The sequence below is a fragment of the Phycodurus eques genome, chromosome 4 (assembly GCF_024500275.1).
Source record: "Phycodurus eques isolate BA_2022a chromosome 4, UOR_Pequ_1.1, whole genome shotgun sequence".
Classification (NCBI taxonomy): domain Eukaryota; kingdom Metazoa; phylum Chordata; class Actinopteri; order Syngnathiformes; family Syngnathidae; genus Phycodurus; species Phycodurus eques.
In genome coordinates this window covers 13,268,053-13,292,754 of record NC_084528.1, presented here as the reverse complement: position 1 = coordinate 13,292,754, position 24,702 = coordinate 13,268,053, and the positions used below count along the sequence as shown (strand labels likewise).

Genomic DNA, 24,702 nt, shown 5'->3' with positions numbered 1-24,702 from the left:
CTACTGTGGACAGAACACGTTAGTGACATCACAAGCATGCATACAAAACGGGACGTCATATTGTGCACACGCGCAAACATGAGGCGCCGTAATAACAGAAGTAAATGTGGACCCCTGTGTAGGTCTTGTAATGAGGTATTTGTGGCGATTTCAAGGATTTTGTGTAACCGGAGCCAACATTGTCTGTTTTCTGCTGCTTCGTCCACCGTTGTTTTGTCGAACAATTGTGACATTTGCCACCTTTTGATGATGCATCGCTCGGATGCGCGCCCTGTGAGTGTCCATACTGCACTCGCGTCAGATACATATCCAATTTATATCCACATATGAAAGAGGCCTGGGTCAGATATGGGGGAAAAAAAGCAGAATTGTACTGTACACATTGACATGAAAAAAGCCGAGACAGTCACATTGGGCAAAAAAATCGGAATTGACCTGCGGTGTGAACATAGCCTGAGATGGAGCCAGAAAGGGGTGATTTTTCAAAAGATCGGTCACAGAGTGTAGTAGGATGTGAATTGGACCCAAGAGCAGACTGAGACGGAGGGAGAGGTATGGTTAGATTAGTGCCTAACAGATTGATTTAAACATTTTCGTGTGACTCTTTTTGGCACTAATCTGATTCCATACAAGGCACACAGCGCCACCCAAGCTCCAAAAGAGGAACTGCAAAGCATGGATCATGACAAGCTCATTTTAATAATATTCTACTGACAGATCATGCAGACACTTTTAACATATATGATTAAAAAAAAAAAAAAAATGTTTTAAACTCCAAACTCGCCCTTTAAGTTCCTTTCAATGAAACAGGTCATGAATATTTCGATTCCATAATATTTTGGCGTGCACATGGTAGTTTTGTTTAACTGGGGTAAGGATTAGGGGAAAATGTTCTTCCATGTAGAGTTTCCTTGGATCTCTAAACGTTTCAGAAGCCCCACTATAAAGTCTTAACACGCGTTCGGACGATCCAACGATGACAATGACTAGTGCACAGTACTGCGTTCAACCAGCAAGGGGAGGCGGAGTTCCGTGAATGTCAACGAGGATGTAGGCAGCCGCCTGTTGGTGCTGTTTTTCGGGCATGTGGGCTCTGTGAGGCTTTAGGGCTGTCTCCCTCTCTGACCCTACCTCGTCTATTAAAAAAAAAAAAAGAAAGCAAGGAAAAGGGGGGCTGTGGATGCGCGACGGGAGACAAGAAACGGCTTTACCTTTGGAACGCTGATGCTGCTAAACATGGAGAGCCACCGCCTTTACGGACTAATTGGAGTATACGACGATGTGGGCGCATGTTGAGTTTGTCAAAGCCAAAAAGATTCGGCAACCACTTTGCTTGTTTGTTTTTGTTCCCTCTTTTTTTTTGAGCCGTTGATACTCCCATCTGCAATGATGCGGGCTGTGGAAGGGAAAGGGAGTTGGACTGCCGTGCTTGTATTCTTCCTGTTTGTTTCACAAGGCTCCAGCAAAACGTCGGAGGAAGGTAAAGACTCAGACCGAACGTCTTGGCATACCTTGACCCGTCTCAAGAGAGCGAGTGGTTCGATGTTTTCTGAGGCTAATGGTACCGCTAGCCGGTCGGGATGCTGATGGGACCGAAACTTAGCTAGCTTAATGTTAGCCCGGCTAGCTGGAGCCTAGGAAAACTTGTTTATTCTTTGTGTTCATTCGTCAAGTCGTCTCTCTTTAATAGAGCGCATCATTTAACACGCGCTATTGTTTTTGAGAGGCAGTGACCGCGAGTCCGATCTTATTGTCCAGAGCCATAGGGTGTCCTGCTGCTCATTTCTTGATCAATAGAAAGTCGTATCTGCTGTCAAACCTTCACATTCGTTAAAAAGACACTAAAAGTTAAATCCTGAGGGCAATACTGGCGTATAGCAGTATAAGTGTAGTTTACCTGTCAAAGCTAATCATAGGACCACTAAAAGATACATTATCAGAATAATAAATGATGCCCTCCTTGAAAACTATCAGGAAATTAAACTTAGTTTGGATTCTATTCTGCAACATAATGTGCATAAAGCGGCTCAGATAATGGATGGTTGGATGGATAATATATCTTTGTTCATCTATTTGTGCCAGTGAGGCATAGTGACAGACAAAACAAATGAATGGTCTTCTATTGATGGCAGGAAGTACATACAGTAATTAATGTGTCCGCTTTTTGTGACATTTTTGTTTGTTGGTGCGCCGGGAGATTTTTCAATTGTAAAATATGTGCCTTGGTTCCATAAAGGTTGGAAATCACTGCTCTAGTCAGGTCATGTATTCTAATCAGTCAGGTCAAACTAACATTACAACAACAGAAATAATGGGTGCTAACTGACTGTAATTAAATTACTTTATTGTAATTAAATTACTTCACACACACCAAAACTTTAGAGCATGATTCGACAGAACGCCGGCATGTTCGCTTACACCGTTAGTGCTAGTGCTAGCTTGCTAGGCTACATAACGTTTTGTTGCCTGCTTGTGAGCCATATCGCATTAAAAGTATGTGAAAATATCTTAAGCAAGCCTTAAAATAACGTCGTCTCCCGAGCACTGGTGACCACCAACACGAGTTTTCCCCCATTTTGTTCTTATAAACACATGGGGCAATCCTTTATTGTCGTCATCGCCATGGTAACGAGTGTATCCAGTTGCGTTTGAGTTGACAAGATGAAGCCCAGTGATCGTAGAAAACGGGATGTGGTGGTATTGGAATACAATATTTTATTGCAGTAGTCTGACATAGGCGGCGCGGTGTTGACTGGTTAGCACATCTGCCTCACAGTTCTGAGGACCGGGGTTCAAATCCCTGTGTGGAGTTTGCATGTTTCTCCGGGTGCCCCGGTTTCCTCCAACATTCCAAAAACATGCATGGTACATTGATTGAAGAGTCTACATTGCCCGTAGGTGTGAATGTGAGTGAGTGCGAATGGTTGTTTGTTTCTTTGTACCCTGCGATTGGCTGGCGACCAGTTCAGGGTGTACCCCCCCCCTCTCGCCCGAAGATAGCTGGGATAGGCTCCAGCATGCCCGCGACCCGAATGAGGTTCAGAAAATGGATGGATGGATAGTCTGACATAGTGCAATCGTGAAAGACCAAATTTGTCTTGTAGTCTGATCCAGGCATTACATGTTGTCTGTCCCACAACGCCGACATGTTTTTTTTGTTTCTAAATAACTTTATTGGTGGTCAGATATTTACAGTACTACGTAGAATGACACGCGACATGGCTAAAAATAAACTAGCTTTTTGATTCAAATATACTGTACATAATGGCAACGCAGAGTAAATGTTTTTTGCATTGATCGGATCAGCGAATTATGACATTAAAGCTGATCAGCCAATCAGCATAAAATGTTAATTATCAGTCGATACCGATCAGATCGGTGTAAAGTCTATTCAGCATAACGACCAAGTGCACCATTAAACACCATGAAACCTAACGTAATCATGATCTGTTCAATCGAATGTAATTCAGCCACATTTAATGTAATTCAATTTAATATTTACCGAACGTCGGTAGCTTATGTGAACTGACACAACTAACAGCATGGCAGCCAACAGGGAGAAGCTATTTTTAAAAAAAAGTGTTGGCAACATAGCCATGATTTGGTTGCTCCATACGTATCTAGCAACTTTTCCGATCACTCTAGTGACTAAAAAAAAAGTGAGCTAAATTCCTGCTATAAGACAGACAATATGAGCGGAATCATTTACACATTATTTTTAGCATGAGAAAAAAGAACAAGGCAATTATAGAGTCGGTTTGGCTGAACATTGCCAAAGATGTGGTTCCCATCTATTTGTTGCAAAAGCAGCAATTTATCTACAATGGAAACTTTTGACCGGAGGCAATGCTTCCAAAGACGCAAATGTTTTGCAGAGGTCGCCTTGCCTCACTTGTACAACTCCAGGGAATCACAGATCAGTATTGAATTGAATGTCAATTATTTATTTTATTGGGGCAGCACGGTGGGCGACTGGTTAGCACATCTGCCTCACAGTCCTGAGGATCGGAAGGATAAGCGGTAGAGAAAATGGATGGCTGAATTATTTTATTGTACATCAACAGTAAAAATGAATATGGTCTATTGTTTTTGAGGGGCAGTGATTGATAAAGATTCCACTTAATGTCCTGAGCTAAACAGTATGTTCAACTGCTCATTTCTTTATCAGTATGAGGTCAAACATTCACATTTGTCAAATACTCTTAAAAGTTAACTCCTGTTACTATGTAGCCAGTTAGGTGCAATTAAGGCGTCAATGTTCATCACAAGACCATCATAAGATAAAGCAACAGAATATTGGTGTTAATAGTGCAGATGGTTATAAATGGTGCCCTTGCTTTGTTTTTATTGTTTGTTGTTGTTTTATTGGTTATTTAGTTTATTGTTACTGTGCTATTTGCTATCAGCAAAATAAACCTGATTTAGATTGGGTTGGCAGGAGAGTGAAATAGTGGTAAGTGCTTAGCACTTATGTCTTGGAGTTCTTAAGTTAGGGACTCAAATGTGTTGCTTGCTTGGGGTTTCTCTTGGTACTCGAGCTTCCTCCCAGATTTCAAAAATATGCATGTTAGGATCACTGATGACTAAATTGTTCATATGTGTGAATGCGAGTGGTTGTTTGTTTGTGTACAGTATATGTCCTCATGAAGGGCGTGGTAATGCAAAATCTGCTTGACCAATGAGTGAACAGATTCACAGACGTGGTTCATGTGACCCATACTCTATCAGTACAGCCTACTTGGAACCCCAGCTGACCAACAACTACGAATCATACCTTGGTTGACCTTGGTCCTCGTGGATGAGTTGAATTTAGAGAAGACATTTCGATGTACATTGTATATGTGACCAAATACCTTACATTTACATTTAGCTTACCTTGTAATATATTGTAGTCCTGATTTTGACAATGGAAATGTGCCAGTAAATGAGTACAACCATGGCTGGGTGAATAACTACAGTGTAGTGGAAAAGGGACTGCAGTTCACTTTCTTTTGTCCAAATCAGTAAAGGTTTTGAAAATGTGGTGAGCTTCTCTTCTAATTTGGTTCCCAAACATTCCAAGCAAACCCAGTGCAGTGCTTCAAACAATATGACATCACTCTCTTCTATTATTGTTCAGCGACGGTCGCAAGAATGTAAACAGGGCTAAGGTTTTGCGTTACAGAGTAGTGAGTGAAACGGCACTTATAATCACAACATGAAGCAAACTTGGCATTTGTTGGTCTTAGGTAACATTAACAATATATTGTTTGGATAGTGGCGGCACGGTGGCCGACTGGTTAGAACGTCAGCCTCACAGTTCTGAGGACCCGGGTTCAATCCCTGGCCCCGCCTGTGTGGAGTTTGCTTGTTCTCCCCGTGCCTGCGTGGGTTTTCTCCGGGCACTCCGGTTTCCTCCCACATCCCAAAAACATGCATTAATTGGAGACTCTAAATTGCCCGTAGGCATGACTGTGAGTGCGAATGGTTGTTTGTTTCTATGTGCTCTGGGATTGGCTGGCAACCAGTTCAGGGTGTACCCCGCCTCCAGCACGCCCCGCGACCCTAGTGAGGAGAAGTGGCTCAGATAATGGATGGATGGATGTTTGGATAGTGTATCAGGCTGCAGTACACCAGCAAATCACCCTCACAGTGTTACTCCCCACCCTGTGAGGGAAGGATAGGACAGGACAAGGACAGGAGTGGAAGCATGCACGACAAGGGTCATGAACCTGGCTGTACAACTGAAGTGTGGTGGGAGTGATATGTAAATTATAAACGTCTATAGGGCCTGAGTGTGAGTGAGACAGTGTTACTGTTGTCAACTTTGACTCAACTTTCATCACATTATAGTCGACTACAAAAAAATGTTGTTATTCAACCCCGAGCACCTAGCATGTCTGCCTCAGGTATGATCTCAGTTTTTACCTTTCTATATGGATTTTGCATGTTCTCATCAAGCTTGCGTGGGGTTTCTAGATGTGACTGTTACTGTCAATGGTTAGTTGGTTGTTTATAAATGTCCTGTGATTTGCTGGAAGCCAGTCCAGTGTACCTTGCCTGTTGCCCAAGCTAAACTGGGATGGGCTCCAATTTACCCGCGACCCTAAACAAGATAAGCAGTATGGAAGGATTTTTTCCCGCTGGTTCTTGTATGATGCCACACTTCTACGTGGTGTAAACTTGATTCGATCCATACTGCAGTGTACTGCTTGGTGGTAATGTGGCTTTGAATGGAATACAATTCTCATTGAGGGAAGTTTACTTCGCTTCAGACAGACCTTCACATGTCCCAAACAGGGAGTTGGGTGTTCAGATCAATAATGAGGCTGTATCTTCTGTCCAGTAGGCAATAGAGATGAGGGGTGCTAGACAGAATTTTTACCCTTGGCTATAGATCTCAATCAGTGTAAAGCTGCCTATACTAGGTATGACATTACATCTGCAACACAGACAATTCATGGGTTGTTGCTAGGACGTGAACAATCAATCAAATCATGACACCAGTTTGATGTCGGTCACCAGATTTATTTTTATTTATTTGGTTATTTAATGGCGGCACGATGACGACTGGTTAGCACATCTGCCTCACAGTACTGAGGACCCGGGTTCAAATCCGGCCTCCCCTGTGTGGAGTTTGCATGTTCTCCCCATCCCTGAGTGGGTTTTCTCCGGGTACGCCGGTTTCCTCCCACAACCCAAAAACATGAATGGTAGGTTAATTGAAAACTCTAAATTACCCGTAGGTGTGAATGTGAGTGCAAATTGGTTGTTTGTTTGTTTGTTTGTGCCCAGCGGTTGGCTGGCGATCAGTACGAGTGTATCCCCCCTATTGCCCAAAGATAGCTGGCGACCCTAGTGAGGATAAGCGGAACAGAAAATGGATGGATGGATGATTGTTTATTTGATTAGGAAAATGCACATTAATAACACATTAGCAAAAAAGCTTCCATGTAAGTATACCAGAGTTAGCACAGTGGCTAAATTTCACCCATTGTCTGAAAGTGGATTTCATAAAACACATTCAGTAAAAAAATAATTAAAAAAAAAACCAATAAACTATGACAAATGGACGGAATGTAGAAATATTACCTAAAAATAGGTCACGGTTCACATAAAAGTTAAAAGTTTATGCATAAAATAGAAAATAAGAAAAGTTCACCCATGTGAGCAGGTTTGTATTCAAACAATGTTTAAGGGTCTGTTTCAAGGTGGTGTAATTGTCACAGTCTCTAACATGACTTGGCAGTGAGTTCCATGATTGTATTCCTCTTAACAGATGCCACCATTTGGCCAAATTTAGTCTTGTGTCATTGTATTTCACAGTCTCCTCCAGTTAGTGCTTTGGTGGCTCCTCTGGATGTTTTTTTGTTTTGTAATGGGGCCAGTCCATTCAGAACTTTATAGAAGACGCAGACATCCAAAAGCGACTGGTAGCTATCAAAGTCCAAGATCTTCTATGTGTTAACAATATCACAATAATGGTAATGTAATACTTTTGCTTACTGTATGTATGTTTGGTGGTGAGCTGAGCAGCATGCCCAAGGATCAGAACCATTAAAAAAATAATCTGTTTAATTTTGGATAAAATAGTGGAGTGTATGTTCAGGCCAGAGGCATAAGGGCCGCTTAATCTCTAGCTTGAGTGGGGAGGCTTGGTGATGTAACCTCACTGCCCTGTCCCCTGCTGAGTTAATGGGATAAACCATTGATTCCCATCCTTTCTTTTAATCCCGGTGAAATAGCAGGGTCACAACCTACCATTAGTCTCTCCCCTTAGTGAATAATGATACAGATTTTGCAACAGAAAAAAAATAATGTGTGACTCATGAGTAGTAGTTGTGTTAACCATGCCTTGATTGAATAATTCCACTGTCTAAGGTAATTAGACAATTAGACAGGCAGTCTTACTTGTTAAAAAACATTGAAGACCTACACAGGGTGACTGGAGTGATCTGCACCAAAGTTCGTTCTCACAGGTTGGTATTGTGATAGATGGGTATTTGCTAACATTTGTATGGGGAACTATAACTGTGAATATTTGACCAACAGTGAAAAACAGCTTTTGACACTTTATGGTACCTTTATTAACTAGGGGTGGGGAATACATCAAATGTACTCTACGGTGGTGTGAAAAAGTGCTTGCCCCCTTCCTGATTTTTTTTTTTTTTTTTGCATGTTTATCACACTTAAAGGTTAACCATCATCAAACAAATTTAAATATTAGTCAAAGACACCACCAGTATACACAAAATACAGTTTTTATCCATCCATCCATTTTCTGAGCCGCTTCTCCTCACTAGGGTCGCGGGCGTGCTGGAGCCTATCCCAGCTGTCATCGGGCAGGAGGCAGGGTACACCCTGAACTGGTTGCCAGCCAATCGCAGGGCACATAGAAACAAACAACCATTCACAGTCATGCCTACGGGCAATTTAGAGTCTCCAATTAATGCATGTTTTTGGGACGTTGGAGGAAACCGGAGTGCCCGGAGAAAACCCATGCAGGCACGGGGAGAACATGCAAACTCCACATAGGCGGGGATAGGGATTGAACCCCGCACCTCAGAACTGTGAGGCTGATGCTCTAACCAGTCGGCCACCATGCCGCCATACAGTTTTTAAATGATTTTTATTATTAAAGGAGAAAGAAATACAAACCTTCATGACCTTGTGTGGAAAAAGTGATTGCTCCCTAAACCTAAAAACTGGTTGGGCCACCTTTAGCAGCAACAACTGCAATCAAGCGTTTGCGAAAACTTGCAATAACTGTCTTACAGCCCTATGGAGGAATTTTGGCGCACTTATCATTGCAGAATTGTTGTAATTCAGACAAGAGGGTGGGGGGTTTTCAAGCATGAGCAACCTTTTTAAGGTCATGCCGCAGCATCTCAATAGGATTCAGGTCAGGACTTTGACTAGGCCACTGCAAAGTCTTCATTTTGTTTTTCATCAGACATTCAGAGGTGGACTTGCTGGTATGTTTTGGATCATTGTCCTGCTGCAGAACCACACACAATCACACACACAATCACACTACCATCACCATATTTTACTGTTGTTATGATTTTCCGAAATGTGTTACTTTTACATCAGAGTCCTTCAAAAAAGTTCAACTTCTGTCAGACAAAAGAGTATTTTCCCAAAAGCCTTGGGGATCATCAAGATCTCTTCTGGCAAAATTGAAACGAGCTTGATGTTAATTTTGCTCAGCAGTGGTTTTCGTCTTGGAAATCTGCCATGCAGGCCATTTTTTCCCCAGTCTATTTCTTATGGTGGAGTCATGAACACTGACCTTCACTGAGAAAGGCCTGCAGTTGTTTGGATGTTTGGGGTGTTTTGTGACCGCTTGGATGAGTCGTCACTGTTCTCTTGGGGTTATTTTGGTCAGCCGGCCACTCCTGGGAAGGTTCACCACTGCTCACACTGTGGTTCGCTGGAGTCCCAAAGCTTTAGAAATGGCCTTACAGTATAACTTTTTCCACACTGATAGATCTCAATTACTTTCTTTATCACTTGTTCCTTATTTTCTTTAGATCTCGGCATGATGTCTAGCTTTTGAGGATCTTTTGGTTTACTTTGTCAGTATTTATGTGATTTCCTGATTGAGAACAGGTGTGGCAGTATCAGCCCTGGATGTGGCTAGAGAAATTGAAGTCTGGTATGATAAACCACAGCTAAATTGTGTTTTTTAAAAGGGGGAGCAGTCACTCTTTCACACAGAGCCAAGTAATTTTGGATTTTGTTTTTCTCCCTTAATGATTAAAACTGCATTTTGTTTTTACTTGTGTTGCCTTTGACTAATATTTAAACTTATTTTGATGAGAAATGTTTAAATGTGACTAACACGCAAGGGAAAAAAAATCAGGAAGGGTGCAAACACATTTCACACCACTGTATATATCGCAGGTTGTTGCACGTGAGTATAAAATGACCATATCGCGACCATCGAGTACAAATCCTCACGTAACGTTTTGTTCTTTCACTCACTGCTGTTTCGCCTCTCACAGTAAGCCAGACACTCCCCCACCCATCCAGAAAACTCCTGAGCGCATGTGTGTTTTTGTATTGGCTTAAAACTGAGAATACTCATTTTGGTGATCAAAATCCAACTGTAGTGTCTGCTTGGTTCATTATCTTGGTGTTATTTTATGAATCAAATGGTTGATTTTAACACATATAGTGATTTACAGGAGAAAACAGAATATCTAGCCTAAAAATATAGAGATAACGATTTTGGTCCATATCGTGCAGCCCTACATTTAACAAAACAATAGCATTATCCTGATCACATTTTAGCCAACCAACATTTGATCGCACTAGACGCCAAGCATTTTGTTTTATGGTTTGAGGCCTAATAAGCCAGTTTTCTATTTGAGGTTGATGTAAGAACATTAAATGTGAGACAAGATGTTCCTTTTGCTTCGCTTGCATGATCATAGCAAGGTCAATGGGTGTGTAGGATAACTTAGGGCAGGGTAGGGTAATATGTTTGTGTGAGCTGTTTAGCTGGACATAGTCTGCTCTGTTGTTGATAGCGATAGACCGATATGTTTTTTTCAGGGAAAATACAAAGTAGTTAAGGAGGCCGAAAACTGATATACGGCTACTTATTTGCAGTAAAAGGGAAAATATTGGCGTCAAAATTTTTAATAATACAAACTCCAAACACTTAACTTCGTTTAAATGCCTTAAAAAGTGTTTATTAAACAGATTTTCAGATTTAAAATATGATAGTTTTTTTTAATTATTATTATCTTGGACAATAGACTACTTTGTTTTAAAATTCTAACAAAAAGTGTGGGAGCACCCAGACATGTCTAAAAAAGTTAAACAAATAAATAGCTCCCTAAAATTTTCTATAGTAAATTAAGTTTTCCAAAATTTCAATATAACTGAATGGCAAAGTGCAGGGAGTTCCCAAGGTCAGCAGCATGTTTTATAAAATTAACTGAAAATTTAAATAAATCAATAGTTCCCTGAAGTTTACCCAGTTTGAAATATCGGCCGTCAGATTTATTTTTATTTTTATCTTTATTTTTTTAATTAAAAAATGTTTTTTAAAGAAAAAGGCCAATGCCAATATGCATCAAAATGCCGGATATCAGCGCCAATAATTGTCCTGGCCAATAGTCCCTAGTTGTTGAGTGCAAAAAAGTTGTCTCAGTTGATTTAAATGCTTTTTAATGTAACTGAATGACAATCTTTTCACTTATTTTTGGTTTAAGTTCAAACAAAAACAAAAAGTGCAGGGAGTTCCCAGGGTCAGCAGCATCTCATAAAATTAACAGAAAATTTAAATAAATCAATAGTTCCCTGATGTTTAACCAGTTTTAAATAGATTACTTATCGGCCGTCAGAATTATTATTATTTTTTAAAATGTTTTTTAAAAAATTATTATTATTTTTTTAATAAAGAAAAAGGCCAATTGCCAAAATGCGGATATCCGCGCCGATAATTGTCCTGGGCGATAATTACTAGTTGTTGCGTACTGAAAAGTTGTCTCAGCTGCTTTAAAGGCTTTATCCACTGTAACACGGGAAGTAGGGACAGGCTTGAACTGAAAACGGATGAGAACTGTGTCTAGCAGTAAAGTTCATTTATGACCCTTTGAAAACGGGTACCAGTCTTCATTCACTTATAGCAGACAGTTGTTTCTGCAAGTCTGTGTAAATCAGTCAGATTTGGATGTTGTTTTGTCAATCTTGTCATCTGTATGTGAAACTCTTTAGTTTATAGACGGACTGACAGATATTCCAGAGGGAAATCATATTTAATGACAGTACAGGGGGTCCTCGGTTTACGACAGAGTTCTGTTCCTACAGTGGCGATGTAAACTAAATTTGTAAGCAAGAACTCCTGTAGTCAAGGGGTTTAATGATTTGTTTTAGTAACAATTTGATTCGGATCACGATTCGTGGTTGCAGATTCGATTCAAGGACGATATTGGTACGTTTAGAACGATACGATCCGAAACGATTCAGTGGCTAGAAATCGATTCAGTAACTTTTTTGCCAAAAATTCATCCAGTGTGAATGTAAAATAAGTACCTGCGTACTGGACACTGCAGGTGGAATTTCCAAGATTCCTGTTGTTTCTTGTAATGGAATTGGGTAAAATTAATTATGGTTATTAATTATAAAGATTTTCCTGATGTATTGATTGCTTTGCAATCAAACAAAGGAGAAAACAGCGACCCTAACCAGGCGCAAACCCTGGATTATTTCCTGGTATCGATACAATACAATCTATTCATTACCTATAAAAACAATTTAAATTGATATATTTACATCCAGAAGGCTAACTTTGCTAAGCACAGGTCGATCCAGTTGGATCGTAGGAATATGAATCGATACATCGATATAATGATGTAGATCTATGATTCGTTACACCACTACAGTAGTCTATCACTAACCTACGGTATGCTTACGCAGTAGTTACCTGGTATACACAACGTGAGGGGATTACAAACTCGCTTTCTTGTCCAATACTTTGACTATTTTGACTGCTATTTCTTCAGATGGTTTAACAGATGGGTTTTGTTACCTCACGGGGTAGATGACTCTGCTGCACTCTTTACATATGACTTATTATTTAGCATCACTTGCCCTGAATCGAAACGTGTCCAGAAAACTGACGTGGATCCCTTTTCGAGGCACTACCTGTAGCTCCTCACCATCATCTCCAGTGTTTGCTGTACCTTTTTTTCTCCTTGCTTGCTCGCCGCTGCAGGGAGCGCACTACGCTCGCTTGTTATTTAGGCAGCTTAATGAAGCCCGAACCATGAGTTCGCCCCCTGGTGGTTGGCTGACTACTGGTTGAGCAAGTTCTTCACATAAAGCACAGCCCACATTTTAAATTTAAAAATCACAGATGATCAGGAAAATTTACTCGTGGCAGCTAAAATCATGATCACAATTAAAATTTGATTCAATATGCAGCCCCACCTTAGACCTAAGGATAATCCTATAAGGAATAAGATGTCGTTTGATGTCCTTGGTCAGGAAGGGGCATAATTGGTAGAAAAACAATCCGATTGTCTTCATGTGTGTACCAGGCCCCATGATTCTACAGATTTGAAAAACATTTCTATGACATAAATATAAAACAATCAAAGGGAACACAGTAAGTAAGATAGTAAATCCCTCATCCGGCTCCTATATGATGCGTAAATACTACCGTGATACTTTGGGTTAACTTCTTTCAAACGATTTTAACAATTTGAATTTGTGCTTCAGCAAGCAAGAATGCCAAACTCATTCTGCCACCCCATTTTCTCCCCATGTGTCTCTCCCTCGCTTTTTAACTCGTAAACAAACGCGCATAGCCACCCTGCAGCTTTTGGCAGCTGCTGCATGTGGTAGTTGGACATAGCCCTTTTTATGCCGTTATTCTCCACATGATTCTTAAATCCATAGTGATAAGGAGTGGGCAAAGTGAGTGCTGCTTTGCACTTCTTCAGGTTTACGTTCTCCCCCATGCTGGAGTGCAGGAGACTGCTTGTTTAACAATGAAGTCACCCCGCTGCTGATTTATTGGATGAGATCTGGGAGGGGCCTGTTGCATTTGTGAGTTCTTGCCTGTCATTCTGGGCTCTCCCAGGGGAGTGTTTTTTAAAGTGAGTGCAGCTGGTACCCCTAACAACAGATCCCTGGGAGTGGAACAGGAAGTGAGGTCGTGACATGCACCAAGTCAAGATGCAGTTTGGAATTTCCAGCGCTCTCTTTGTGCTCTTCCAAGCCTCCGCCTTGCTTGCATCAATGTAATAAAGGGTAGAATGTGGTGAAAGGTCAAAAAGTGGACACGGGGAGCTGATCTTCCCATCATACCTCGGACAAAGTAGTCATGCATTTAGTTTGCCAAAGCTCACACAGTATGAAGCACCATATAACTTTACCTAAGTAAATATATAATTTGGAGCAGCAGCTCTGTTTTTGTGACCCAGCATGCGGGTTGAACTCTCACAAACATTGTCAGAGTTGTTACTGGTCGACTGTGGAATCGCAGAGGGGGGAAGGGGCATTCATCCATAGTTTGTGTGCATGTGGCTGAAGGTGATTGAACAAGAAACAGACAAAATTCAGTTGCGTTTTAGTATGGGGGAGGAGGGCATGTTTTGGGGCAGGGAGTGGAAAAACCTTTCAGCTAATTGAAAGGTTACCACGGGTCAGTCGGCAGCCAATGATCAAACAAGTGCCTCCAAAGAGACCAGAGGTGTGTCTGTTTTGCAGGTTGTCTGTGCACCTTTCGGCAATAATGCTGAAGCTGGTATTAAAGAAGACATAATTTAGATAAATTGGAATAGATTTGATGTAGAAAGCAAGGGAACTTCCATCCACTACTGTTTGGTACCATTTTCAAATGAGAGTTGAGCAGCAGTTGACATTTCTATAGTATCCTAAATAGGTTTGCCTTAAGATTCCCTGCTATTTTATTTTATTTTTTTAATTATTATTATTATTTTTTAACCATATGTTTTTACATAATGTAACACATGTGGGAAAGGAGAGCACAGTCGCCGATGCACTTTTCATCTATTTACTGAACGCCGGGAGAACAATAAAACCCAATGAGCACAGGCAGAAGCTGCTGTCGACTACAGCTCTCACCCAGACACTTATGGAGACTCTCTGTCGTCACATGCCTCCCCACCAGGCTCTGCCTTTTAAAGGCACATGGACGTACACAGATGCTATAATGTTTACAATATTTTCGGTACTTCTTATGCTTTCAATTTGTTTGTTTAAGTTCAGACTAGGCTTTACACGATCAGGATTTTTGGGGCTGATCAGCGAGTTTAAAAAAACGATAACCGATTACCGATCCGATCACAACATGGAGGAATGTGTCTATTTAAATGACCTGTTCATTTACTGTATATACTTGTGTACTTAATTGCTCAAAAAATTATATTTACAATAAATAATATATCTTTGTTCCTCTAATTATGCCAGTGAGGCATAGTGACAGACAAAACAAATTAATGTTTATATTAGTTTCTATATGTTCTTCTGTTAGATGGCAGGAAATAAATGCAGTAATTAATGTATCCACTTTTTGTGACATTTTTGGTTGTTAGTGTGCCTTGAGAATTTTCAATGGTAAAATATGTTCCCTACCTCCATAAAGGTTGGAAATCACTGCTCGAGTCAGATCGTGTATTCTAATCAGTCAGGCCAAACCAACATTACATGACAGAAATAATGGGTGCTAATTTACGGTAATTAAATAACTTTATTTTGAATTAAATTACTTCACCCACACCGAAACTTTAGAGCATGATTCAGCAGAACGGCGGCATGTTTACGTCCAACCGTTCATGCTACCGCTAGCTTGCTAGGCTACATAACATTTTATTGCCTGCTTGTGAGCCATATCGTATTAACAGTACGTGACCATACCTCAAGCAAGCCTTAAACGAACGTGATTTCCTGTCCTGAGCACCGGTGACCACCAACACACATTTTCCCCATTTTGTCCTTATAATACCGTTGGGTCGCTCCACTCTTGTTGTCATTGCCACGGTAACGAGTGTATCCGGTCGCATTTGAGTTGACAAGATAAAACCCAATGATCGTAAAAAACAGGATTTTATTGCAGTAGTCTGACATAGTGCAATTTTGAAAGAACAAATTTGTCTTTTAGTCAGATCCGGGCATTACGTGTTGTCTGTCCCACACCGCCGAGGGTTTTTTATTTTTATTTTTTTTAAATAACTTCTTTGGCCGTCAGATATTTACAGTACTACGTCAAAAGACACGTGACGAGGCTAAAAATAAACTAGCTTTTGGATTCAAATATACTGTGAACGCGGCGACGCGGAGTAAATGTCTTTTGCGGAGCCAATCAATGACATTATTGATCGGATCTGCAAATGATGACATTAAAGCCGAGCAGCATAAAATGCAAAATATTGGCCGATACCGATCAGCCTGGTCAAAGTCTAGTTCAAACATGTTTCGAATCTGTTTAAAAAGTGTGTTTTAGTAGGTTTAAATGTTTAAAGCGTGTGGAAGAAGAATAACTATTTAAAAAAAAGTTTTACATCGTCTCTGTATGGCAGCCCTTTACTATTGTGGGTGAGTCTGTAACGTATCCCCCGCAATAAACGGGTAAAACAATTTACTCCACAGTATTATCTTTAGGCCTGTAGTGCATATGTTAATGTCCCTCAAGGGTGATCACAGTCTGAGACAAAATGTGTTGCTAAGATTTTAATTGAAATTTTAACTACTTTTTTCAGAGGTGGTTTTGTATGCTGTGGTCCATGTTTGATGAAGGGAAATGATCCATTGTTTTAGAGGGGAAGTTGCTTTGGTAGGAATCCAGGAAGTTGTCACTAGGTTGACATGAAGAATGCGTCATCTGCAGACTTTAGCCAGAGGGCAAGACAATGAACCGAACCTCTGGTTAAGAGATGACTATTATTCTAACGTCATCTAATGCAACATTTGTATGTAAACTGCTCCCTCATGATTTTAGCAGCACAAAATACGTGCGATCTCTGTGATCTTTTCCCTTGTGTTTACAGAGGTGACTCTGAAGGTGCACCTGAGCGATGCCAGCACTCACCAGCCTCTGGCAGGAGCATCCATACAACTCTTTGCCAACCACACTTTGGTAACCACGGAAACCTCTCTGGTTGACGGCAACACCTACCTGCGCTTTCCTTACCGCCTGGGGACACCATTGCTCGTCGCCGCAACTAAACACGGATATGTGCCAAACTCTGTGCCATGGACACCCTCCCGACTACCTGGTATGTATCACCTATAGCGGATGAGTCTATTGCTCACACACTCTTCTGCTGCCTGTTGAGTGTGTGAAATGTGTGGGTTCATCTCAGGTGTGTGAGATAACAACTGGCCCGCTCCATTACTAATTTATTACACTCCCTGCCAAAAAGCCAGAAAGGGGGCCTGCTTCAGTCTCACTTTCACAAGCACACACGCTCATCTCCCAAAGGGGCCTCTGTGTGACAGTGTGTGTGCGAGTTACAGTGCTTTGTGGAAGAGTATGGGGGTGGTAGGGTTGTGGGGCTATTATAAGCTAACGGGGACGCCAGCCAATTGGATTATCACGCTTACCAGTTCGGAACAATGGAGGAGTGAAACGGAGGAAGGGAGAGTAACGAAAGAAGTACATTCTGCCAGGTCAGGCTCGTGTCCTGTGCTACTGACAGGAAGCTGGTTTTATTAAAAATGTATAAAGATGGTTTAATGACTTGTTATGCCTGATAGTAATGAGTGAGTTATAGTCAGGTAGATGCAGGATTGTGTCCATCTGTCAATTAAAACTGCGCAGTTAATGCATTGTGTACACTTGTTGTTTGTCTTCCAGTATTTTCCTCCATTAGCCTGAATCTTCTACCAGAGAGATCCGCTACTCTGACGGTCTATGAAGATGTGGTGGAGATCGTGTCGGATTTCCAAGGTAAAAGTAGTGCCTTTTTTGGTTTTCAAACTAACCTGATGTCTGTTGAGTAGAAATAAATTAGCTTTTGAGAGTTTGCATTAACAAATGCTGCTACCTTGACGCAATACATACAGTGGCGCCTTAAGGTACAAGGGACCTGAATAATGGGTTTTTAGAGAGAGATATGAGCCATCGTTCGGGAATTTATTTTTTATTTTTTTTATTTTGCTTTGACTTGCGGCAAAAATTTCAGATATGATTGCCGCATGTTGGCAGTGAATCAACTCACTTCAGAACAAGCAGCAGTTTGGCAGATAGTGAACATTTTTTCTCTGTTTAACGGCACTCCCAGTTGAAGTTTACAGCCAAACTAAAAATAAAGCAAAGAGAATTTTTATTTATTCATCTAACCATTGTTTATTCAGGTAAGGCAATTAAGAACAGATTCTCATTTGCAAAGCCGACCTGGCTGCAGACAGCAGAGTAAAACAAACAAAAGAAAATACATTTTATACGTGTATTTAAAACAACCACATAGCTTTGGCCTAAGCAGAATGTGCTTCGGCTAATGCTAACAAACGATACAAAATGCCATAGATAGGTTAACAAATGTCATCTATGTGGCGTGTTATAGCGCTTTAAGCAACTCATATTTCAAGGCACCACTGTATTTTATATAGTACAGAGTAACGTCTATTTACAATGTAAAAATATTTCGAAAGCAAATGAATAAACAAATCTCTGGGAATCATGACAAAATAAGGATTGGATTTTTTTTATTTTATTTTTTTTAAACCTCATTTAAGACACCTCTATATGGGCACCATTACTTTCATGAAGCACATCAAGATTGTACTACACCGCTACCAACATGGATGATAGGGTTAGGGTTAGGGATGTGACAGTAGATGTCTTCTATACCAAATCCTGTAATTTTCCTGGGTCTATCTGATTTTGTTTCTTTAAACCACAATACACATTGGTCTTGGGGAGTATCCATTTGCATTTTTATTTCCTCAACATGGAACCTGAAACATGCAAATGCAATGTGATTAAAAATAATAATAATAATAATTCACCACTGAGTGTATGTAGAATGAGTGTAACATATCTCATCAGTTGCTTTTGAAATACATTACTTAAACTGAAAAGATACTTTGTGGGCACCCTGTATTTAAAACAATAATTTTAAAAATATCAGAAGATATTCTGGTACAATAAGACTAAAGTTATTGATCACGTTTAGAGAATGATGAACTCCAAATGTTTAAATGTAGCATATCCATCCCTCCATTTTCTATACCACATATAATTTTTACATATTATCATTTTGTATTACCCCGATGTTAGTATACATAAACATGCAATATGTTGTCTTTGATCAAAATAAACATTGCCTATGTATTACTGCAACTTTTGTCAGTGTGGGCCTCGTGTGTTCAACATAAATTTTTAAAGTCCAGCCCTGCTCTGAAAACATGAATACAAATGTCTTTGTCGGCCAGCTTCTATGAACATGTGTGTGATTCTATTAGAAGGGGCTTTTTCAATTAGAAAAGATCAAATTAGTTGTCTTTTGTTTGCTGAGTCTTTTGTGGTTTTGGACTGACAAGCATGCACTTCGCAGACGCACAATAAATGTACAGACACCATTAACGTAAACTGTTGCTGGAGGGTAGTTTATGTCCTGTCTGACATACTTCTAAATGTTTGTCTCGACGAGGGGAGCCCTGGGGAGAGATAAACCTTGGCGTGTGGCACGAGGGGAAAAAAGAATGAAATGAAGGAGGGTGGGGGGAAGATGATCCAATCTGTGCTGGAAAGTGGGGATATGGGTGGAGCATTTTGAGCAAAGTGGGGGATGGGTAAAAGTGTCCAACAGAAGGAGAAGCATGAGGTGAGGTGGAAAGGGAAAAAGCATGAAGTGTTGAGGAAGGGGATGCACAATGAGCAGAAATAGGGTCATTTCCTTTTAAACAAACCAGGTCACAATTTGCAACCTCAGCTCTTACCAAAATCTTTAGCCCTAATATTACTTGTTATTCAAAATGTGCACACCAGAATCATTACCTCAAAAATACAAACCCTCATACACAGCTGGCTGTGTGTGCTCACAGCTCTGGAATGTTCCGTCGGTCCACAATGATATCACTTTGCCAAGCCAGTGTGCAGTGTACTATTTCTCCTATTAGTGGAACCTTATTGATATTTATTAAATACATGCCGAACATGGCAACGGACAAATAATTGCTCATATATTATATATATCATATATACTGCATAATCGTATATTGAGTGGCTAATGTAAACTAGCATAGATGTTACTGTAATTACAAACCTTCAAACAACTCTTACTTTAGGACACGGAGTACCAACACACACAAAGCTTACAACAATACTCACAGGCAAATATTCTCTCTGCTTCTCTGGGGCTTTTCCACCCCAGGAACCTTTGCAGGAATTTACCTAGTTACCCTGGTAACTTGAGTTCCCCCTTGTCTCCCCACTGAAAAAAACTACCAGGTTACGGTAGGTTCCCCCTGGATTATTTCGTTCCTCCTGGAGGGGAGGGTGTTCCGAGAGCTACCAGGAACTCTTTGAGGGGGTGAGATGTGCTGATGAATGCTGATTGGTTGACAGACCTTTGTAGGTGTTTACTTTTTCATTCACAGAGTTGCCATTACTGGATGCGGCATTCCGCAGGGTTAAAAATAAGAGGATTAAAATAAATTGAAAAGCAAAACTTCCAAACACTGATCGTTACGTTTTCCCGCTGAGCTGCACTTGGCGGACAAGGAGCAGGCTGGACAAACTCTGTGCTCGCTGAGCTTTCGGCCCGACTTCGCTACCACGGGCTCAGCGGCGAGATCCGCCGGCGACAAGGTCCCCCGCTGACTGACTGGGTCCCGCTAAGGAGCGTTGGTCCAAGCCCAAGCGGTGTGCGTCTTCCTCGGCTGGGCCAGAGGAGGCGAACACCGGTGTGAGGTTGGCTGGCGGGGACGTTCTGATGGCCCAATACAGTCAGTCGCCGGCGGGGAAAAAAATAACAAACTTTCCTATGCAGGAGCTCCTCCAGTCGGGGGAAAAATGCCACATTTGCCATCGTGCAAGACAAGGAAATGAAGCCTGGCTTTCTGTCTGCGTTTGTACGTCCATAAATAAATATTTACAATGTACAGTATGTTGTTTTTTTTTTGTTTTTTTTTTTTCCTTCTTCAGGCAAACACATTTACAGTTACAGAACACATTTCAGGCAAACAGATATTTACAGATTTACAGATAAATATGTAATTTACAGAACACAGATTTACACATTTACAGGTAATACTGCTGTATTTAAAAACTGACTAAGAGCTGTCCATGAAGTCATGTATTTTTATTTATTATTGAACCTTATCCAGGTAAGGTATTTACAATGCCCACCTGGCTGCAGACAGCAGAGTGAAACAAAGCAAAATAAAAGCAAATACATGTGCAAACTGTACAATGTGATATAGTAACAAGTTAAATATGATTAATAATCGTGATTACAAGATTGATCAAAATAATCGTGATTATTTTGGCCATAATGAATGATAATGTAGGATGGGCACTGTAAACATAAAAACACTGTATTGAGTCTAGAAATAAGAATCAGTTGTCCTATGTATGGAAAAAAAAAAGACACACCTCCATCTAAATGTGATTTGTCATGTTCGTGTCCCCAAACAAGTGTATGACATCTATATTTCTGTGTCCCTGCAAGGATTTAGGCACCAGCCGAGCGTTCATTTCCAGCGCCGAGCCTTGACTCTTCCTGTCAACACATCCTATGCCAATCTGACTGCACTGCTCACTGTGGCAGACTCCCCCTCGCGCATCCAGCACTTTCCCTATCTGCAGGTCCCCGCCAACAATGACACAGGTAGGTGCAGCAGGCAGAGAGACGCTAGGTGGGGTTTGGAGTCAGGGTCGGGAGTGAAGAGGAGACAAAGTGGCACACAAGAAAGGCTGACTGAACCTGAGCAGCCTCTCGTCTACATGACCATAATCAAACACAATAACCCATGTGCGCATGCTGTTTTATTACAAGCCTCATGCCTGCATAAGCTGTCTATCATTCATTCTTTCCATTTTTTAATTGGAAAGCAATTAAAAAATTAAAAATCAGCTTATTTTGTTTGTTTTTTAATCAAGCAAAAAAGTTATTTTAGTCTCAGATTTAAAAAAAATATGGAATTCAAAAATGGGCCACAGAACTAAATTTGATTGGTCATGTTTTCGTGACCTTGATGTTTGGTAACAAACTTTAGTAAAGATGCATTAGACATCCATCCATCCATTTTCTGAGCCGCTTCTCCTCACTAGGGTCGCGGGCGTGCTGAAGCCTATCCCAGCTATCATCGGGCAGGAGGCGGGGTACACCCTGAACTGGTTGCCAGCCAATCGCAGGGCACATACAAACAAACAACATTCGCACTCACATTCACACCTACGGGCAATTTAGAGTTGTAATATGCATTAGACAGTATAGCCACAATCAGTCAACTGAGATGTACAGTATACACACAATTCCTAGCGGGTGATTCCACAATGGTTGAAAGAAGAATGAAAATAACGTTGTTGAAGTGACAGGCCCCAATTCTAGTAGTCTACATGTGATGCTCTGTGTTTTCACAAATGAGTTGAAAACGGTGGTGAAAACATAATAGCTTCCTTGTGTCTGTTTAGATTCTCAGTCATCCAGATCACGGTAATCTGCAAATCAAGGCAACTGGACTTTTATTGTTTATTTGGGAAAAAAAAGTTTGCATTTGCTTCTTGCTCCTTCGGCTTGAATAGCCCTCCAAAGACCCCCCCCCCACTCCATGCAGGCAGGCATACTTGCGCTTTGTGACACTTCTCACCTCCCATTTTTTCACTCTTAACTTCTTTCCTGCCCTTCCCTTGTTTTCTTTCCTGTCTGTCTTACCCCTCCTGACATCTCTCCTTTATCCACACTGCTTTGTTACTAAACCCCGACCTCACCTTCTTCTGCCTCACAGGAGCTGAGAAGTCGCTGGAGCTGACTCCTGTGGCAGCCGTCTCCGTCCACCTATTGGCCAGTGACGGACTTGAGCTGCAGGTGAATGAGCCAATCACAATCTCTGTCCCTCTGCCTGCAGACAGCGGCCTGAAGGAATATGATCACGTCCCTGCTTGGAGATTTGACCCACGTTTGGGTACGTACTGACAGAAACACACTGACCCACGGGAAGCTTTCTGCTGTTCCAAGCACGAGTTCAGATGTCTAGTATGGATTTTTCAGAAATAAATGTCCTCATCCTCCTTGAACGCATTGCAGTGTACTCATATCAGTTTTGATTAAGAATAATGTAATTGGAGTTAACTGGAAAAGCTGCATAAATTCAAATCACATTGTTTATGCACTGCTACCAGAAAGAATGTAGCAGTGAGGTGGAGTGATGAATTACTTTATTCATTTAATCATAAAGAACTAACAACTGCAATTTTTTTCTTTTTCTTTGGTCCTGTTCGGCTGTTAGGTCAAGCAGAAATGAAGATCTGCATCCCTTTTGTGCCAGAACAATTTTACTGTGGCACAGTGGAGTTTTTAAGCTGCCACTGTTGTTCTTTGTATTCTGATGGATTTTTATTGAAAATTCAGTCAGACAGAACAAAGTTTTAAAGGGGAGTGACTGAAAAAAACAAAGTGGAAAGACGGTGAAAAGATAACTTAACAAAATAGGAAGAGAAGACAACAAAAGAAATGTCATTAGCTGTAAGGAAAATGAGGTAAGTATATCATTATATGTCTAGTACAATGACACAAGATTCAAGTTTTGTATGAGACAGTGGTGTTACACTTTGTGAAGGAAGGACAGGACAATATAGGACAGGACAAGGACTGGAGGGAAAGCATGTAGGAGAGATGTAGTGGGTCCAGCTGTACAGCTGAAGTGTGGTGGGAGTGGCTATGTAAATTCTAAGCATCTATAGAAACCGAGTGCAAGTAGGGGATACCCAGGAAGTTTGCATAGTTAGGAGTTATTTATCGCAATGAATGAGTGGCCCCACACCAAGCAAATAAGTCCCAGAGGTGAGTATCTGCGGACACATGCAAGTGAATTGACACCGTCTCGCATGCACAATAGTGAAGACAGATCAGGTCAGAAGTGACCTGTACTTGCTGCACCCGCACCGCCGGGACTGAGGACCCCACCCCACGCAGCCAAAAGGCAGGGTCAGACCCAGGAGCCCAACCGAGAGCGGCCCGGTAGACGGGACCCCACCCACACCGAGGGACCCAGGGTGGTCCACCGGCCCCACCGATGCGCCCCAAAACCGGCCAGGTTGCTGGGGTCCAAAGTCACCCCCCCAACCAACCACTACACCCGCCACAGCTGCACCTCACCCCCAGGAGAACAAGACGCGCCCCACCAACTCGCAGGGTCCGCCAATGTAGCCACTCCATGCCAAGCCAGAGGGCGAGACAGTGTCCCCCGTCTGGTGGCAAGGAGAGCAGATAGGGACGCCCAACATGGGAACGATAAGGGGTGGCATCCCGGAGAGCGGCTACGGGGCATGAGAGGGGAGCCCCCACCCCGAGCACCCATCCAGTCAGGGGGGCCTGTCCCCAGGAGTACCGCCATGAGCTTAGTGGAAACCCACCTACCCCCTGTTACTATGACTGCCAGGTCCCCGACTGGCAATCATTGGCCCTACCCCGTGAAAAAGTGCCCCCTGATTGGTGTAGGGGGGCCCGCAGCCAAACACCCCAACCCAAATCCCACCGCTCCCTGAAATCAGTGTATGGAGTGCATTTTTAAAAAAAGGGGGAGGCACGGGGAGTTCATTAAAATATATATATACTCATTAAAATATATTCATTAAAATATATATATACAAACTCCACACAGGCGGGGCCGGGGATTGAACCCCACTCCTCAGAAATTGTGAGGCAGACGCTCTAACCAGTCGCCCACCGTGCCGCCTGTTCCCGGATGTGAGTAGTGAAAATATATTTATAGTGAATGGTTTGAGTGTGTGCTGAGTTATTAAGAGGCATGGCTCCAAAGAACTGCAATTCTTACATCTGATGACATTTAAATACTGCTCACATCCCCAATCAGGCATACAGTATTTGCATAGTGTCTAGGAATTGCTGTGACATGCTGTGATGCAATAACCATTGCATTTTAAGTGCTTAAAACGTAATCACAACCAGCCCTCCAGAGTTAAAGTGGCTATTTGACTTCTAAAGCCGTCAATGGCAGTGAATAGGTATGCCATAACATAATTGGTCAATCATTGCCAAATCACTGCTTTTC

At 41.6% G+C, this 24,702-nt stretch overlaps 1 protein-coding gene across 2 annotated transcripts in view; it reads left to right on the top strand.

Moving 5' to 3' along the window:
• Positions 1-1,058: 1,058 nt before the first annotated feature.
• fam171a1 (family with sequence similarity 171 member A1) overlaps positions 1,059-24,702 on the top strand; it is a 39,660-nt gene continuing 16,016 nt past the window's right edge. For both annotated transcript variants that reach the window (XM_061674051.1, XM_061674050.1), the window contains exons 1-5: positions 1,059-1,480; positions 16,509-16,736; positions 17,318-17,410; positions 21,138-21,296; positions 22,417-22,593. In XM_061674051.1, the coding sequence (XP_061530035.1) occupies positions 1,387-1,480; positions 16,509-16,736; positions 17,318-17,410; positions 21,138-21,296; positions 22,417-22,593 (751 nt within the window). In that variant the 5' untranslated portion in view covers positions 1,059-1,386. The remainder of the gene's footprint in view (positions 1,481-16,508; positions 16,737-17,317; positions 17,411-21,137; positions 21,297-22,416; positions 22,594-24,702) is intronic.